At 43.0% G+C, this 21068-nt stretch overlaps 1 protein-coding gene and 1 pseudogene across 1 annotated transcript in view; one reads left to right on the forward strand and one right to left on the reverse strand.

The window, feature by feature from the left end:
• LOC145390084 (protein misato homolog 1-like) overlaps nucleotides 1–21068 on the reverse strand; it is a 43700-nt gene that overhangs the window by 22221 nt on the left and 411 nt on the right. Inside the window, exons 2-7 of the mRNA XM_080265152.1 lie at nucleotides 17792–17872; nucleotides 14187–14429; nucleotides 11634–11810; nucleotides 10965–11075; nucleotides 6423–6554; nucleotides 2618–2778 (exon numbers count right to left, since the gene is read on the reverse strand). Coding sequence (XP_080121278.1) covers nucleotides 2618–2778; nucleotides 6423–6554; nucleotides 10965–11075; nucleotides 11634–11810; nucleotides 14187–14429; nucleotides 17792–17872 — 905 coding nt within the window. The remainder of the gene's footprint in view (nucleotides 1–2617; nucleotides 2779–6422; nucleotides 6555–10964; nucleotides 11076–11633; nucleotides 11811–14186; nucleotides 14430–17791; nucleotides 17873–21068) is intronic.
• On the forward strand, nucleotides 12004–12120 carry LOC145390086 (5S ribosomal RNA; annotated as a pseudogene).

Here is a 21068-nt window from a genome sequence, read left to right on the forward strand (position 1 = left end):
CACATCTTCCACATCCATTCTACTACTATCTCTCCCCCATGCTTCAGCATCTCACCACACACTCCATCAATTCCTGGGGCTTTCCCCGATTTAACTTTCTTCATTGCTTCCACAACCTCTATCCTACTGATTTCTACCTGTCTTCTCACCTCCCTCCTTCTCCCAGCCATTCCCCAGCCACTTATACTCGCATTACTTCCATCCTCTACGTTCAACAATTCCTTAAAGTGTTCTCTCCATCTGCTCACTTTTTCTCCCTTCTCCACTAGTAATCTACCATGTTTATCTTTCACTCCCCTGCTAACTTCACTTCCACCCTGTCTTACTCTTTTCACTTCTCTCCAGAACATTTTCTTACAGTCCCTCCACTTTACACTCAAATTCCTTCCAAATTCCTCATCCACTCTCTTCTTACTCTCTCTTACTAATCTTTTCACCTCTCTCTTCCTTTCCACATATAACTCTCTCTTCTGCCTCTCAACTTCTTCCACGCCCCTATTTCTTATCCATTCATTGTATGCTTTCTTCTTTTGTGCCACAGCCTGTTTCACCTCTTCAGTCCACCACGCTGTTCCTTGCACCCCCCTCCGTCTTCTCTTCCTTCCACACACCACATCACATGCTGCACATATTTCTTCTGTAAATATCTTACACACACCTTCCACGTCTCCCATCTGCTCCAATTCATATTTGCCCAATCGTTCCTCCACTTCTCTCTTATACTCTGCCTTTTTCTCATCCTCTTGTAACCTTTCCACTCTCCTTGCAACTACTCCTTCCTCTCGTCTTTCCCTTCTTCTATTCCTCCATCTTACTTGCATCCTAATTCTGGCCACCACCAAGTAGTGGTCAGAAAGGCCACTCCCCCAACCTCTATAAACTCTTGCATCCAATATACATCTTCGCATCCTTTCATCCACACACACATAATCAATCATTGCCTTCCTTTCATTCAGTTCACCACCCACCCTTCTCATCACTCGCCATGTATACCTGTGGATCATTTTATGCCTGAAGAGGGTATTGGCTATTACCAACCCCCTCCCAGCACAGATGTCCACTAACGCACTCCCATTCTCATCTATCTCAGCAGGCACACCCCACTCACCAACTATTCCATCCACCTTCACATTACCAACTTTACCATTCATATCACCGATCAAAAACACTCTCTCATTCCTTCCAAACTTTTCCATGCACACTTCCACATTTGTCCAGAACTCTTCTCTCACTCTTCTAGCACGATCTTGCGTTGGCGCATACACACACACAATCGCCCACATTTGTATTCCAACTTTCAACTTTACCCACACAATCCTTGACCCAACTGATCCATACTGTCTTATGCTCTTCTTCCATCTTTTACTCACAACTATACACACTCCTTCCTTTGCCCTCTCATTCTCATCTACTCCTGCACATATACCCCATCCATACTCCCATTCTCTCACACTTTCTCCTCTCCATTTTGTTTCAGTTATTCCACATACATCCACTTTCGCATCCTCAAGCACCTGGACAATCTCTCTCTCTTTCACCTCATCATTTGCTCCTCTTACATTCCATGTACACATTACCAAGTCCTTTGTCCGGTCCTGGGTCGTCAACGTTTGGTCAGTCCTTGTCCGAGGCTTCTTGTTTGTTTTTTTAGTTAGTTGTTTTCCGGGGAGGGGCACTAACCCTCCGCCAACCCTTTTAGTCGCCTTTTACGACAAGCAGGGATACTGGGGGAGTATTATATATATATATATATATATATATATATATATACTGTATTTGCATATACACATCCATCAATCACCCAATCCTACATCGTCCCATGAGGAGTGTAGCCCAGGGCTAGGCAAGTTGGTCCTGACATTTAAGATGAGAGTGACCAGCCTCACTCATCCTTGAGTGGCATTAAGTGAGCAATAAACCCCAACCACTCCTCAGATATAACCTTCACTGGCTCAATCTGATTAGAGCACCGTAAATACCCACTAAACCACCAGGCGCCAAATTTTGGTTACTGTATATGGTTATCACCGAGGTAGTAAATGGTTTCCTGGTGTACAGTGTACACTCACCCACAGGCAGAAGGAAGAGGAAAGAATGATGGAAAGAAAGACAGAAGAGGGAGTGCAAAGTCATCCGTAGGAAGAAAGACGAGGAAAAAATGAAGGAAAGAAACACAAAAGAGGATGGAAAGAAAGAAGGATGCAGGAGAGGAAAGGACAGACACCCGAGAGTAGCACTACACTGAGTGAGTGGATGGTGAGCGCCCCCACCTATATTATATTTACATGTAGTATATGGCTATTAATCTTATGTGCAGTACAAAACTGCACCTGTGACCAGGATATCTACTGAACTCTGTTGCCTTCTGTCATTTTTACACATCCATTTAATCACTATCATCCCCGTACATTTGAGCCTACATATCTCCTCCTTGCCCTGTCTCACTACCATACAATATTACACTCCTAACACATCCTGCACACTGGAACTCCTTAGAACAGAGAATAAAACTACAGAGTCAACTCTCCTGGTGGCTGCTCAAGTAAAATGAAAAATACATCACTGGAATGATGAGGGTTCAAGTGGACAGATTATTGTATGCCTTTGGACAGCTTACCTGGAAGCTGTAGCTGGCAAGACGCCTCTCATGGCTCGCAGTTGACTGATAAGGTTTGGCGTTAGAGCAGCACCAGCACTCAGAGGCACCAGGTGCTTTGATAACCAGATCTCATCACTTATACTGACATCAAAGGGCAGCACTATGCTTCCACCAGCCACCTGAAAGAACACCATATTTAATGTACATGGAAAGCACAATGTCTACCACTCTCTTAACTCCATCTAAGTATCAATTCCAAAGGCACATGAACCCCTCAAGCCACACTCTAACCAACTGACCACTAAATAGTTTGGACCTACAAGGAAGTTCACAATATCTACACCGGTCAATTTCATAGTATTAAAATATATCACACTTAAAACAGAAAAATATCATGTAAAACCTGCTTTGACATTACATCAAATACATGCTCAACAGTTTTCTGTTTCCATTCTGTCGTAAAAATGAGAGTACACAATCGAAGACCGTCCACCTTTTGAAAATGCTTGAGATATTGCTCAATATTTTTCTTTTTTACTGCAAAATCAAAGCATAACAATGGTCGGCAAACACCTGATACTGTAAAAGCTATTTTCACCAACAATTTTTCTGTTCTAAACACAATTTATGTTCATACTACAAAAATTGGTACATGTCAATAGTTTCAGCCTCACTACAGACTTGCAAGTGGCCAATTACTGTACTCCCATCAAACAAAAACCCCAAAATATTATTGGAAGTGGCCAGATGAAGTGACTGAATTTCTGCAGTACTGTACCTCATATTCAGATCCAGTCAAGTCTGAAGCAACAACAAAAAATGCATTTGACATCAATCATCATCAAATCCCACAGTGCTCCATATAAACGGAGGCCTTGGGCCAGGCTTCACAGCTCCAACAATTAAGGCAAGGGTGACCAGCTTCACTTGCCCCAACAGCATTACGTGAGCAATTAACCCCAAACAACACTCACATGGAAGCCCTTACAGCTTCCATCTGGCTGAAACCCCTTACCCCACTAGACCACCAGCCATCATTTGGTTATGTGGTACCACCGTCTGTAGGAAATGTCTTCCCGGGTCACAGAAATCCATCTGGCTGGTCACTCAGTGTAACAATCAGAAAACACAGATAAATTAGTCTTGTCAACAAGGCAAGAAAAGTGGACGTATTTGGAAAGACTGGACAGATGTCTTTTGGGGCCTTTGGTTCCTTCTTCCTTGCATAATAATAATTTTTGGAATCAGAAGCATCTTGTTATTTGTGTGATATGCTTATAGTAGGGGAAGGGAACTGAAACAGTACAATTTCTTCGATTGTGGGTGGTTGCCAGAAGCTGGCGAAACTGTTGTCCCCTTTACACTAAGGGAAATTGTATACTGCATGAATATTGGGTGTAGGGTTGTGAGAGGCAGACCAAAAAAGACCTGGGATGAAGTCATACATTGTGACCTCAGGGATAAGGGACTGAACAGAGAGGCTGCTGAAGATCGAGCAACATGCAGAGCTGCCATTAGGTGACCAAGGCCAATGAATGCAAGCATGTTGGGGCCTTTATAAATGAAAAGATGTGCGAGAAATATAATGCTTTTGGTAGTGAGACTCGTTTCATTTAGTTTCGTTTTGTTTTTCAAGGCTCCAATATGCTTGCATGCGCCGGCCTTGATCACCTAATGGCAGCTCTCCATGCTGCTTGATCTCTGGCAGCTTCCCTATTTAGTCCCTTATCCCTGAGGTAGCACTCAATAACCTCGTCACAGGTCTTTTTCAGTCTATCTTTTGCTACCCTACCCCTAACATTAACACTTCTCACTTTCTGCGCCCAATTATCATCCCCAATCCTCTCCACATGGTCAAACCATCTCAATCTACCCCTCCTCATCATAACACCATTACACTCCAGTCCCAACCTACCTCAACTCTTCCATCGTAAACCCAGACCCCCCCAGGCCTCACACTCAGGGATGCACTGCACATCCACCTAATCACTGCTGTTTCTGTTCGTTTGAGCCCGCGAATATCCTCTTCCTTTACTGCTCAGATCTCACTACCATACAGCATTACACTCCTAAAACATCCACATACAAAGATCCCTTAGTCCAGAGAGAGAGTCTTCTCAATGTCAGGAGAGGTAACAGCACCCTGAACTTCTTCTAACCACTCCTCACTCTAGCCACAAGGCTAGCTCCTGCCTCACCTCCAGCACACAACATGTCCCCAAATACCAAAACTCTTCCATACACTCAAGAGACTCACCACCAAGATCAATCCTTTCACACCTGACAATCTCCACCTGCTCTCCCCGACACACTGCACACATGAAATTAGCATTATCCAACAGTCTACTTCTAATACCACTATATCTCTTAGGTATCCACTTATCACATATACTGCATTATCTTGCAGTCTACCTTTAACACCGCTACATCTCTTATGCATCTTATTATCACACACACTGCATAAGATGGAATTATTTCCCACACCCTGGTGGGAAATCATACATGGCCACTCTCCCCCTTATCTGACAGTACTGCCACCAGCCCTAGATACCATCACCTTCATTTTATCTGTATTTACTCTTAAGCCCTTGTGGCCCATACCATCTCTCCACTTCCTAAATCTTTCCTCCGCCTCCCTTTTGTTCTCTGCAATCTTAGATGAATAATTGTTCTGTCGACCCCCATTGCTTACCTCAGTGATAAAGGGAAATTAAGTACTGTAGCTAGAAAAAGTGGGATAAGGAGAGAGAGAGAGAAAGAGAGAGAGAGAGATGGGGGGTAGGGGAAGGCATGTGTGGGCAGGAACCAGGTGTCACTCACACCACATCATGTACTCACAGCACGTCGACTCAACCAAGGTCAAAAGAATACAACAGGTCAAACCGTGGCTGGACAAAAACACGTCTATCTTCAAGCATGACATCACGCAGCCAGCAGTGGTGCTCGCTCACTCAGTTCTCTTAAGGTCACCGTGCTGTTCACAACTACTCAGTGCATACTAATTTTGCAGTATCAACTACTTGCTGAACAATGTTATGGTTCAATGCAGCCATAAATAAGAAAATAGACAGAACTGAAGACTGCCGATCTTTTTGATGTTTAAGAAACTGCCCCTTCCCTCTTTTTTTCCAGCTAAACCAAAGCATAACACCATCCAGCAAGCATTTAATTTTAGGTCAAAGTTATTTTCACACAATATTTAACTATTTTAGATGCCATTTATGCTGGTACACTGAAAATTATTAATGTTGGTGTTTTCAACTTCCTTGTAGGCCAAAAAACACAAGCAGCCAATTGGTGGCACTGGTGATGTGATGTGCAGGGGAAAACTAAGGCAATGTGGACATGTCAAGAGAATGGAGGATGAACACAGAGCGAACACACCTATGAATGTGATTGTGGACAGCACAGCACCAAGAGGCAGAACTGTGAAGCCGGGATGACATTCTTTAACTACCTCATGGTTTAGGAATTGATAAAAGATGCTGCCAGAGACAATGCAGCATTGAGAGTCACCATAAGGTAAACCAGGCAACACATACCACCAGTTACAAAGCTTTCCCAGCAGCACCACAATCATCATCAAGATCTTTCCCACACCAAGATGGAGTGAGGTAGGGTCTAGAAAGCCAGGAAAACTTGATAGCATGAGATACTAAACAAAGTCTGTCCAAATGAATAAGCCACATTTCCATTTACTCACCATTCAAGCTTCCAGAATCATGGCTCCACACCGCTGGTAAAAAATAAATAAATAAATAAATAAAAACATTCTGCACATGGCTCCAAACACTTTTCAAAACAAAAACTAAATGAAACTAACCTTGCGTCCTCCCAGTGTAAGTACGTGTGCAAGTGCTGACACAGGAAGAGGGCCGGTGCGGGTACGATACACCGTGCTGGCCGTCTCCAAGAAGGCTCCAAGGACACTGCTGCTCAAGTATGCATTGGACTCCTGAAAAGTTGTTAGTCTTCTTTAGCCAGTGTTTACTACCCATTCACCATCATCATCATCATCATCAATCTCCATCATCATCATCATCAATTTCCATCACCATCATCATCAATCATCATGCAACACCCCACTATTGTCTCTAGCAATGGAGAGGGCAGGATAACAGAGAGTACAATCACCTGAAGTCAGCAGTATGCTGGCTCTACACTGAGTAAGAAGCCAAGTGGTTTTCAGTACTTAGGTAGGGTTTTCTTCCTAACACTTTCATCCACACACTCAACAACAACTCAGTGCTTATAAACCTGCTTATTCATTTTTGCCTCACTATGTTTCTTCACATGTTGCTCTCTGATAAATCACTTCCATTCCTCTCATCCTTGGCTGCAGTCCTACCAACAAATTCCATGCTTTACTTCTATACATTAATATGGGAATAACAATACTGTCATGTAATGTCATCTTACTTCCATGCTCACTTTCCTGTTCCTTGTCACTTCCCTCAATGTATCTGCAGCCCTCCTCTGCTGTTCCTTTTCTCACACTTCAACCACTAAACTATCATCCATCATCACTGCACTACTTAGATACTTGACAGCATTCATGTCCTTACTTTCCACTCCAATTAATTTTATTACCCACTCTGTGACTTCATTCTTCTCAAAAATCATAACTTTACTCTGTGCTATGTTCACTTTCAAATATTTCTTGCACACATTCCCTAACTTGTTTGTCAAGCTTTGTAACTCCCACTAATTCTCACCAGCAGCAGCAAACATCAGTACAGGCAATTGCCATACCCTGCCCTCTCTCACTAGGAACAAACCCACATTCACTGTCTTACCCTGCATTTCATTTCTATAACACCAGCCATATCCAATATATACAGTAGTCCATCCATTTATCCATCATAATTCAGCCAAAGCCATGTCAGATAATGCATTTTTTGGCTAATGCAATACTAAACCCCCACCATCTCCACGAGGGACTTAACCCCTACAAGAACCTTACATTGTACTGCACCGCAAAACTATCCAAACACAGAAAAAACAACCCCAAATAGTTGTCCTCATGAGATGGTAAGTCATGGTACTCTATATTATATACTGTAGTACAGTATTAATGTACTGTGCATACAGTGTACTGTACTTAGTAGTAATTCATGCTGAAAAAACAGACATGCAGTAATGTAATAAATGAAAGACAAGTACAGTAGAATGGTACAGCATTTTACAGTAATACAGTACATACAGCTACTGCATACTGTACTCACTATATTGTAGTACTGTAAAAGATTTTGTTGTTTTTCCCACGTGGTGGCATAGAGGAGACATCATAGTACATTATCATGTAATTCACTGACCAGCCTTTGCTGAATTGCCAGATTATCTCCCGCCTCTTCTCAAGAGACAGGGCAATCCTTGGACACTTGGTAGGAGGAGGAGCCATTCACACACATGCCAGCATAAGGGAATGCAACATAAACCCCTAAAAGAGCCCTGGTGTGGCAACAAATGGCACAAACTCCTTAACAAACTTATTATGGACCTGTACTGGACAGCCTCCTGTGTGTGGCTGAGGCTGAGTGGGTAGGCAGGGCTTTGTTTTGGCAAGCATTGACTGTGGCAGGGAACAGTAGATGACTTGAAAAATTTGGTTTCCTTGTGCTTTGTTGGTTAATGCTGTAAAACAGGGATATTGCTTTAACCAGCCAGATTCTGTCATTTAATGACAATTGTTGGGTAACGTAGCATTGGACAACCAGGGGGTTACTGTAAACTCATCAACCATGGAGACTCATACATCTCTGTTCTGATCCAGCAGTCAAATAAAACAACCTGGTTCACATACTGTCATCCCTGCACACCCATACAAACTCTTAACAGCATTTAACAGTCTCTCACCTAATCTATATACAGTAGAACCCCGGAATTCGTAAACAATTCGGTCCTGGAGGCTGTACGAGTTGCGAATTGTTCAAAAACCGAATCATTTTTTTCCATAAGTAACAATGTAATTTACATTAATCCGTTCTTTAGTATGGATGAAACAGTAGATTTCGCCATACTATAATGAATGGCAAGATCGGAGACACGGGTTCCACTTTCAAACTTTGCAATGAGTTCTTTTTTCAGCCCAATTGTTGTTCTCACTGCTTTACTTTTAGCTCCAGCTGACTCACTGCTCTCTCGGGGTCCATGATTATGTACAATTTTCTAATGAAAATACCTGTACGTAATTCATCACAAAGTTTAATCAAGCCTGTATGACTGATGCCTAGCTGGCGGAAGACAAAGTCAGACTGGCAACCACGTGGCACCTACGACGCCGCATCTCTTAGTGCGAATAACGGGTCACTGTACGAAAACTGGAGCGATTTTTGGGCGAAAAGGCTGTACGAAAACTGAGTTGTACGAGTAAAGAAGTGTACGAATTCCAGGGTTCCACTGTATTATAATTTTTTTCTTTCTTTTTCAACTTTGGGAACAGGCTTTAACAGACTATTCCCTTAGACCCAGCAGTCCTCCTACATATCACACACCTTCACATGACACCTCTTCAGCGCCAACACCCACTGCCCATATTGAATACAGTTTAATTCCAAAAATCTGAGAAAGTCAGGATCAAGAGGCTTTTGGAAAAGTGATTTGTTTTGGAAAACCAAAACTATCTTCCCATCAATTATGTGCACTGACACCCACCTACTTGGCCTTCCCTTAAATCTTCACTGTATCCATCATCACCATCATCATCCAATCCTACACTGCCCCATGAGGAACATAGAAGCCTGGGACTAGGCATGTTGGTGCTGACATTTAAGGTGAGAGTGACCAGCCTCATTCATCCCTGAGTGGCATTACGTGAGCAATAAACCCCAACCTCCCCTTGGATATAAACCTTCTTCAGCTCAATCTGATTGGAGTGGCATTATTACCCACTAAACCACCTGGCACCAAAATTTGGTTATATGGTTACTGCCCAGCGTAGTACAGGAAACCATTTGGCTTGTCACTCAATGTAGAGTCACCCACAGGCAGAGGGAAGAGGAAAGAATGAAGGAAAGAAAGACAGAAGAGGGAGTGTAAAGTCACTCGTAGGCAGAAGGACGAGGAAAGAATAAAGGAAAGAAAGAGAGGAGAGGATGGCAGGAAAGAAGGATGGAGGAGAGGAATGGGCAGACACCCAAGGGCACCACCACATCGAGTGAGTGGATGGTAAGCTACCCCACCTACCAACACAGCATCCATGCTATTACATATTATCACGGAGTCATGGGTTTCATAGTTTGGATTTGAAAACTCAGCAATGAACAATGACAATTAATTTTTGTCACTGAAGACAGAAACACTGAACAAAACTTATGAAATCAATCTTCTGGTTCAAGTTAGTTCACCTGAGCTGGGTTGCGTAACTGTAAGCCGCTGTGGCATTTCTTTTAATAGAGCAGTGACCCTGAAAGCTAAAACAAGACTTTTGGGGGGTTAATATATCCTTTAACAATAATCTTTTAGCAATCTGACTCAAAATTCTTTTGGAAAATTGGCACAGTACTTTGGGAAAATCTGGAATTCGGATTTTGGCGACTGCACCATAGATGTTAGGGCTGTCTCATACAGGACTAGTGGACTGGTATTAGTGGGGTGTTTTTATGACATGCTGGTACCCCTTATGAGAGATCAGTAAGGTTTGTTTTAACAAAATTTAAATCCTTTAGACTGTTCCCTGCCCCTGAAAGGATTTGAACCATTTCCACTGGGACAGCAGGTCACCTCTCTACTGACACAGCCACCTTCCATGTCAGTCTACTCTGTCATACGCACTCTCCACATCATACTGGCTAATACAGATAAACACAGCTTGTAAGGCAGTACAGTAAACACAGCTTGTAAGGCAGTACAGTAAACACAGCTTGTAAGGCAGTACAGTAAACACAGCTTGTAAGGCAGTACAGTAAACACAGCTTGTAAGGCAGTACAGTAAACACAGCTTGTAAGGCAGTACAGTAAACACAGCTTGTAAGGCAGTACAGTAAACACAGCTTGTAAGGCAGTACAGTAAACACAGCTTGTAAGGCAGTACAGTAAACACAGCTTGTAAGGCAGTACAGTAAACACAGCTTGTAAGGCAGTACAGTAAAGTAGTGCTGAAGAGGGAAGCATTACTGTGATGACACTGATATTATCTGGCAGCTATGCATTGTGCTGACACAATCATCCCTCAAATCCCTTCCTGTCTCCTCAAAAGAGGATGATGGACTGCAGCAGTGCAATTTTAGCCTGCAGTTCACCAGGTCAGTGTCCAGATAAGCCAGGGTAACAACAACAACAATGATAGTATACCAGTATACTGTATATATTATCATAAATATAGAATGTAATAATAAAGACACATAATATATAATAATACACTGACCTGGAAAGTGAGGCCTGAGAAGGTAGGACATGGAGCCTCGAAGTCAATGATACTCTGACGAAGACACAACGGCACCAATACACTCGAACACTGACTCAGCTCTGTATATGACTGGAAAGAAAGAAAGAAAGAGAGAGAGAGAGAGAGAGAGAGAGAGAGAGAGGAAAATATAATAAGTAACAAGTTCCACTCAAGGTATTACATTCATCTGCTCGTTTGTTTATAATGACCGCACCATGCTTGCATGCACCAGCCTTTGTCAACCAATGGTGGCTCACCACACCACACAATCTCTGACAGCCTCTCTATTCAACTCCTTATCCCTGAAGACATACTGTATGACCTCATCCCAGGCCTTTTGCAGTGAAATGCCGTGAAGGGAAACACCTACCACTTTAGATGAGCTGGAAACTTGTTTTTAGACTTTGCTGGGTGGGGGACCCTTGGGTAAAAACATCCCAATTGAACCCATGTAACAACTGACTCAATATACCATCAATTACTATGCTATGGATTATTTTTTTCAAAGCATCATCATCATCATCATCAAAGGAGGGTGTGCCGTGCTGTAGCTTAGGAGTTCCTACTTTATGATTCTGCACAAAATTCAGATGGCTGGCATTCATATAAGCTTGATGGCATTAATAAAAACCCTGTGTAATTAGTTACCTGTACTATGGCTGCGTGTGTGAGTGTCCTGGCCTGTGGTGTGGCTGGGTGGAGGTGTGGGGGTGAGGTGGCAAAGGTGAGGGAATCCTTACTGCCATATTCATCTGATATATGCTGCAGGATGCCATAACTCACGCCTCCCATACCATTATGTACATCACTTAGCACCTGGAACCCCTGAAAATATACATCATCAAAATTACTATCATTCATTCATTGCCAGACGCCATGTATCCCAAATGGGGAGGCCAACGTCTTAGAGTTAATTGTTTTACATCATCACAGTCATAATTATATCATCATCATCATCATCATCGTCATCCTATCCTTTATGTACATCACTCAACAACTGGAACCCCTGAAAATATGCATCATCATCATCCACGTTGAGTACACCGCTTCCCGTCCGATCAGTGAAGTTAAGCAACGTTGGGTCTGGTTAGTACTTGGATGGGTGACCGCCTGGGAACACCAGATGCTGTTGGCATCCCTACGTGTCAAGTGGGGTAGGTGGAGGATTAGTGCCCCTCCCTGTAAAAACAATTAACTCTAAGCCCTTGACCACCCCGTTTGGGATACATGGCGTCTGGCAATGGATGGATGGATGGATGGATGGATCATCATCACCACCACCACCACCACCACCACCACCACCACCATCAACATCACCACTACCATCATCACCATCACCGTCACTGTTTTGTCTCTTATTGTCATATGAGCAGGGTGGCTCTGATTCTCATTCAAGGCATAAATCAGATGAGTTGCAAAGTAATTTCAGACATGACTGACCACCAATGCACCCAAACACTATAATACTAACACATACACACATTCAATTGACTATTTCAGTTACAGGAACAAATAGGCACCCAAACACCACACTAAAATGGTCAACTATTCAATTTATGATCCCGACTCCTATTTCAGTTACAGGCACACACACGCAGGGGTAGAGATCACGTCTAAAAGGTCCTGGTCGTGGATTTCTGTTCTGTATCCCAGTTTTGCAAACTGCTCTAGGTGCCAAGTCTGATTTTCCCAGGATGATCACATTCCAGTCTCTCTCTCTCTCTCATCAGCCTTTCCTTCCTTATCACCTATTATATTTCCCTCCTCACCTAACCTAACAGATTACCGAACCGATGAACAAACTAACCTAACCTGCTACTAAGAAAAAAACTGACCTAACCTACTCTTTCTTGGATATGAAAAAGTGCAAAAAAATTATATTGAAACCATCCATCCACCACCCAATCCTACGTTGCCCCATGAGGAGCGTAGGAGCCCAGGGCTAGGCAAGTTGGCCTTGACATTTGAGATGAGAGTGACCAGTCTCACTCATCCCCAAGTGGCATTATGTGAGCAATCAACCCCAACCACCCCTTGGATATAAACTTTCACCAGCTCAATCCGACTGGAACCCCGTAATTACCCACGAAACCACCAGGCACCAAAATTTGATATTATATGGTTACCATCCAGCATAGTTAATGTTTCCTGGTGTACAGGAAACCATTTGGCTTGTTACTCAGTATACAGTCACTTGCAGACAGAAGAGGAGGGATGGAAAGAAGGAAGGAAGAGAGGAAAGGACAGTCACCTGAGGACAGCACTACATCGAGTGAGTGGATGGTGAGTGCCCCCACCTACAACATAATAATAATAAATAATAATAGTTATCATCTTTAAAAAATCTCACTATCCTGATACAGTAACACCCATCTGAAGGCTAATGCATAAAATAAAATAATAATGATTATTAATGATAATAACAACAACAATCATCATTATCACCATCATCATCCGGACCTCCTTTCCCACCCTAGGGTTGGGTGAGGAGTAGCAACGTCCAGACAACACTAATAATCTATCTATCTATCTATTGCCAGACCCCTTAATCCCATAAGTGGTGGCCACAAACAAATCACCCTGCCCCCCGCCATTTCACTCCCCTGCTCCCAGCTCACACCCCCCTCTCTCATATACCTCTCCACTCCATTATTCCATCTCATCCTTGGCCACCCCCTTCCTCTCCAGCCCTCCACCTCACATATACTCTCCTCGTCAGTCTCTCGCTCTCCATCTTCTTCACACGCCCAAACCATCTCAATGTTTCTTATAACGCTTCCGATCACATCCACATCCACACCTCAACGCTCCTTCACTTCCTGATTTGTCAGTCTGTCTCTCCATGTGACTCCACAGGCTCCTCAAAGAACTCATTTCCACTGCTCTCACTTTTGACTTGTGTCCCTCCAACAAGGTCCAAGCTTCTCTTCCATACGTTAGAGTTGGTATCACAATACTGTCATGCAGTGACATTTTCACTTCCATGCTCATTTCCCTGTTTCTTATCACTGCTTTCAACAAACCAGCAACCTTTCTTCCTTGTTGTACCCTTTCAAGCACTTCACCCTATAAACTTCCATCCTTATTCATCATCACACTACCCAAGTTCTTTAATACCTGGGTAGTGCGATGAGTAAGTACGATAATAATAATGATACCATAAAAATAATAATAATTATTTACAATACCGACAGCACTCACCTGAAGGCTATTGCAAGATTCAGCCAGCCGTCTGATGCGATCTGTAATCTCCTCCTCAACCTTCTTACAGCAGTAGACAGCCGAGCCAGACGGAAAACTCCACAGGTCCTCCTCCCCCTCCTCCGCAGCCCCCCTGGCCCCCTGGATCATTATATTGTCTAGGAGATAGATGGAGTCTGGGTGAAAGTGAAGCCGCAGGAAATCAGACCAGACCTTGACGGAATTGGAGAGGTTGTATATTTTCTGTGATGAAGGTACACTGTCATTCTTTGTTTTACTGGTGTTGTTCACATCATCTGAAAGAAAAAAGTACATCATCATCATCATCAGCAGCAGCAGCACCATCATTATTCTATCTATCTATCTATAGCCCGACGCCCTAATCCCGCAAAGGGTGGCCGCAGACAAAACGCCTCCAAGTCACTCTGTCACCCACCATTTGACTCCCCTCCCCCCAACTCACCCCCCCCTCCCTCATATACCTCTCAACTCCATCCCTCCACCTCATCCTCGGTCTACCCCTCCCTCTCCCTCCCTCCACCTCACCTACATACACCCTCTTAGTCAGTCTTTCATTCTCCATTCTCTCCACATGTCCAAACCACCTCAGTGTATTTCTCCTAATCTTTTCAACCACATCCACATCTACCCCACAATGTTCCTTCACTTCTTCATTCGTCAACCTGTCCCTCCACGTCACTCCACATGCTCCTCTCAAGTAACTCATTTCCACTGCTCTCACTCTTGACTTGTTCCCCTCTTGCAAGGTCCACGCCTCGCTTCCATACGTCAGGGTAGGGATCACAATACTATCATGCAGTGACTTCTTAATTTCCATACTCACCTCCCTATTTCTCATCACTGCTTTCAGTGTACCAACAACCTTCCTTCCCTGCTGTACCCTTTCACGTACTTCATCCCCCAAAGTTCCATCCTTACTCATCACACTACCCAAGTACTTGAATGCATCCAGAAAAAAAAAAAAGGACTGAGGTGCCAACTTCCTCATTTGATGTCTAATTAGCCATTAATAAGAGGTATGTCTGATATTCTAACACAGGTAAGATGTACAACCGCACTGGTAAGTAGGGATACACATCTGCTCATATTATCTACTGCAGAGTCTACTGCTGGTGAGATAAGGAACCGTTTCACTTACTGCCTGCTGCACTGACCATCAGTGTGCCAATAAGTGAGAGAATTTGTTCAAAATCTTACCAGCAATGGATACAATAGTACACAAAATGAGTAGATGCGTATCATTTCTCCTGAACGTGACTGTGCATGTGAGTGAAAGCGTTGAAAGTGTTCAGAGAAATACTTCGAAATGGTCTAGCCACATGAAGAGAATGGTGAATGAGAGACTAACTAGAAGAGTGCATCTGAGGGCAGGAGGGAGAAAGGGAGGGAGGGAAAAGTAGGGGGAGACCAAGAATGAGATGTAGGGATGGAGTGATGTATATGATGGGGGGTGAGTATGAGTTGAAGGGAGAACAGTCAATGGCAGAGGACAGACCAACATGGAGGTAGTTTATTTTAGCCACGCCTTATGGGATTAAGGCATCTGGCAATAGATACTTATAAGTAGATAGCAGAGCTGATCAAAAAAGTATTGGTACATATTGTACTTCATGTGAAACAGTCAGACAGAATAGACTGACCACTGCAAAATCACAGATGATTCTATCCTACACTAATCCTTGCCGTGCTGCAGATCTCGTATAAGGCACAATGAAGGTCTGCACAGGCCAAGCTGCAAGCCTCATGTGACGTCCAATTTACTTTAGTTGTAAAACAATGACTCAGGAAAGGTAAACTACCTTACAAAAAGTATACCAGGCAGGGGAAGTGCTATGAAGATCACAGTGATCATATAAGCTAAAAACTTTTCATTAAACAAGCAAGTTTCTAAATTCTTACTCATCATATAAGTGAATAATTCCACATGAAGCAATCATTATAATATGCGTGTGCTGTATGGTACCAGGCCATGATGAAATGCAAGGGACAAGAGTTTTTGTTTTTCCTTACTACATCAAATAAGCTACAAAAGGACAAATAGCTGAGCCAAATTAGTTAAAAGAGTATGACATGTGTGGGTATTTTCACTTGAGGGCAGCATTCCCTGTGTGGTGATATTGAGTCATTCCCAACTCAGTTCTGCTCAGAAATGTCAATGCAGGACCTCACCACATGTTATGCTCAGTCTGCCTCTATTTCTCCACTCCATAGTCATACCTGTGACCCTTCTCAGCCAGTATCTCTCCCTCCTCCTCTCAGCATGTCCAAACCATCTCAACCTACTACTCTGCATCATTTCTTTAATATTCTTTATGCCAAATCTCCTTTCAAGGGATATGGAAGTTCTTGAGGAGATTTGTTTAACCAGGCAATTGAACAGACCAGTTATAAGAGTGACACTGCCACCCACCACATGAAGGAGTCCCTCACCAGAGAGGACAGTAAGACCTCATAATATGCCAGGGATGTGATCCAAATTGTCATAATTTTTCATTACAACTGTTACTGTTAACCAGGACAAATGCCAAATTACCTTTACATGTAGCAAATGAATTTCAATGGGAAGTGTTTCTGCTGTTTACTGTGGACATAACATCCATCCATCATCCAATCCTACGTTGCCCCATAAGAAGCGTAGGAGCCCGGGGCTAGGCAAGTTGGCCCCGACAGTTAAATTTAAAAATAAATAAATTACTTACAATGAGGGCCTATTATACACTGAAACCTTTATAATTCTCTTCTGTGCTGTCCTCCTTTCTTCCCGTTTCACCCATCCCTCCTGTCACTTTTTATCACTCTTCTTTCCACTTCAGGCAGCTCTACAGTGGGAGGCAAGCCTATGGTTTTCTCTAACCCTGGAAACTATTTACAGTGCTGGGTGATAACCAAATACAGTAATGGGGTAATGCCATGCCTGCTATGGTGCCCCTGTTAACTGGGTGAAGAGATGTAAATGCAACATCCATAGGGGATCCAAACCATCACATTCTTTTCCCCACTTCACTGTGGTGAGACACTGTCTACTGCAAGGGAACATCAGTTCACTGCAAGGGACAGCCCTGCAGGGGCAATTGCTTGCCTGTGGTTGATGGGTCTGCTTGGTCAGACAAACTAGGGTTACTCAACAACAAACAACTCTTGCACAAGAAGTGGTCATAACAAAATATGTCCAGGCTACTCTGTTCTTATATATATCTTCAGCTCTCTTAACCATTCTTCTCCCATTATCAAATGTCACCTACAAATAGTCTGGCCAAAAACAGATTCACAGAGGCTACTTGCTCTCAACAAGGGTTACAAAAAGCAAGGTACAAATATCTTTAAAAAACAATTACAAAATTACACAAAACTGCTAAAGCCTGACAAAGATCCATAAAAAACTGCTGCTGAATTGTTTCATTTTATTAATAAAAGCTCCATATGCCTGCATGCATTGTTGGGTCACCTAATGATGACTCCACAATGCTCTATCTCTAGCAGCCTCTATTCAGTCCCTAATCCCTATGGTAAATGTAAATATCTTAATCTCTAGGTATAAAACCAATAATGTGATATGGTACTTACAATGTGCTGCATAGACTCACCTGAGGAGTGAGGCCTTCTCTGAATAGAAAATCATGATTCAGGTCCGTAGGTTTAGTGCTGTCATACACAAAGCTGGCTTCCTGCAAAAGAAAAACAATTATTAAGGCAAAGCACAAACTCTGAAATCTGAAATTCCAAAATCCTGATTCCAAAGAATTTATGGAAATGCAACATTTTAGAAAGTAAAATCATTGCGGTAATCATGTAAAAAGCATGCAAAAAAACAGCCTACAGTACCATGAAGAGTAAATGCAGGGAGGTATGTTGTATCCATAACATATCATCTACCGCTATACTTGTCTACAAATAACGTTTGTCTTCACATGTTCACTGACTGTGAGAGGACGTGTGATATCAAAACACTCCCATGGCATGAAAAAGTATTTTGGTAAAGCTGAAGTTTTTGGAAATCAGATGTTCAAATCTGGGAGGTTGTACTGTATATAAATATAGTGCACACACACACACACACACACACACACACACACACACACACACATACACACACACACTGCTTAGGTGCTGGTGGGAATGCCTTCATGTGGTGGCACTGATGGTGCCAGGTGGCTTTGTTGTCCATTTATATGTATGAACATCCCTTGGCTGCCTCCCAAGCCCCTACATGAGGAAGATCGTAGAATGCTGGACAAGGGCAAATTCAACCTGCAGTTCACTGGGTTCACACTCAGACAAAGCTGGGGCCAAAACCAACAAAGCGACTACAACCAAATCACCTCCACATTGGCCTGTCCGCCATCAAGTTGCCCTCTCTTCAATGCACACCATTCTCATCCATACATGACCAACACACATTATACAGTGAACTGGTATGTAATGAACTGCTTATAGGACAAAAAATTTAGGATCTATTGTCAGTATTACAATAGCATTTTTGGTCATGTATACGATGATTATGATCCTGTACAATGCCTCACTGGTCAATGTAAAATTGCTGTTTCTGCTTATACAAACTCCAACACACAAGTTTACAGCCATCTGTTTGTTCAAAGAAGGCCCTTGAAGTTGGTCACTATTGGGTGTGTTAGTGTCAGTGATGGGACAATAGAGTGGTGTTGGAAGTCATGCAGTATGTGAGGTGCAGTCAAGTGAAATAACTACCTGTACCAGTTTATGTGAGCTGAAAACTAATATTTGAACTTAATTTTGGTGGTAAGCAGCAAGTGAAGAGCAGTGAAATTACTAGTTGTGGTGGTAGGTGGTGGCGACCATCATCCACTCACTTGATGTAGTGCTGCCTACTTCTTCCTTAGCCTTTATCATTCTTTTTCTGTGCCTCCCCTCCTCTCTTCCTATTTCTCGCATCTTTCCTGTCACTTCTTATTGCTTTTCTTTCCTTTACAGGTGGCTTTACATTGAGTGACAAGCCAAATGGTTTACTGTAAGCCAAGAAACCATTTACAACGCTGGGTGGTAACCATATAACCAAACCATACGTGCTCCCTACGTGTGAACAAGTGGGTTGGTGGAGGGTTAGTGCCCCTCCCCTTAAAACAAATAACTCAAAGTCAAATGGCCACCCCTTAAGGGATTATGGTGTCTGGCAATAGACAGATAGATAGACATAGTGAACTGGAAACTACTTTTTAGACACTGTTGGGTGAATGACCCTTGGAGGGGGAAAAAATAAAATATATCCCCACTGAAACCATGTTACATCTTAGTCAATATACAGTACAATATATAGTTATGCATTGGATTTTTTGAAACATTCTCCCTGTAAAATGTAGGCAAACTGTACCTCTCCACTCCTATCTTAAACTTCATCCTCAGTCTCCCTCTCCCCCTCTCTCATTCCATCTCACTCACATATTCTCTCTTCATAAATCTCTTTCTCACCGTGCACTCCACACAGCTAAACCTCCTCTGGCACTCTCCTCTCCAGGTACTCTTATTATTAAGAGACTGCCTTCCTCCACATCTCTTGGGAATTACATAACAGTATTTGTAATCCTACCCACTCTACACCCACCACACACACTGCTCAGTACTTCCAGTTCCACTTCCACTCCACACTCCACACACACTGCTCAATACTTCCAGTTCCACTTCCACTCCACACTCCACACACACACTGCTCAGTACTCACACTTCCACTATTCTTACTCCTAACTTTTTGTTCTCATGCAATACCAAGGTCTGACGCTATCTACTTATCTACTGCCAGTTGCCTTATTCTCATAAGGGGTGGTCACAAATAAATAACCTCCATGTTGCTCTGTCCTCTGCCATTTGACTGCCTTCCCTCCAACTCACCCCCCCCCCTCATATCTCTACTCCAGTCCTCCATCTCATTCTTGGTCTCCCCCTCCTCACTCACACTCTTGTAGTCACTATCACATTCCCTACCCTCTCCACAACCCATATATCAATAAGGGAACTTACACACCTTCATGCAGTCCCTGTACAGTTCACTCACTCATCTCAGTGCTTAGTATCAATGCCTCCACAGTCCCAGCCACCTTCCTTCCCTGTGTCACTCTATTTTCCATTTCTATCTATCTATCTATCTATTGCCAGACGCCATAATCCTGTAAGGGGTGGCCATTTGACTTCGAGTTATTTGTTTTACGGGGCGGAGCACTAACCCTCCACCAACCCACTTCTTGACATGCAGGGATCACGTATGGTTTGGTTATATGGTTACCACCCAGCGTTGTAAATGGCTTCTTGGTTTACAGGCAACCATTTGGCTTGTCACTCAATGTTAAGCCACCTGTAAAGGAAAGAAAAGCAATAAGAAGTGACAGGAAAGATGGGAGAAATAGGAAGAGAGGAGGGCAGGCACAGAAAAAGAAGAAGTAGGCAGCACTACATCAAGTGAGTGGATGATGGTCGCCACCACCTACCACTATTTCCTTTGTACATTATCTGTCTTTTCTACTGCGGCACTGAGATACTCAAACTCCCCTACCAACTCAAGGCTCTCTTTTACCTGGATATTATTACATTATTATTATTATTATTATGGGAAGGAGAGGTATATGAGGGAGGGGGGTGTGAGCTGGGAAGTGAATGAAATGATAGGGGACAGGGCGACATAGAGGCGATTAGTTTGTGGCCACCCCTTATGGGACCGAGGCATCTGGCAATGGAGAGATAGATCGACAGACATATTATTATCATTACTACAGGTATTATCATTATAATCATTATTATTATTAATATTATTATATGCCTATTATAAGCTACCCACCCAGGGCTACTGACACAAAGGTTCTAGCAGGGACAAACCTAACTGAGAAAACAGGGTATAAA

The sequence above is a fragment of the Coenobita brevimanus genome, unplaced genomic scaffold (assembly GCF_032717465.1).
Source record: "Coenobita brevimanus isolate Jiangsu-jjx unplaced genomic scaffold, ASM3271746v2 jjx.HiC_scaffold_2806, whole genome shotgun sequence".
Lineage (NCBI taxonomy): Eukaryota > Metazoa > Arthropoda > Malacostraca > Decapoda > Coenobitidae > Coenobita > Coenobita brevimanus.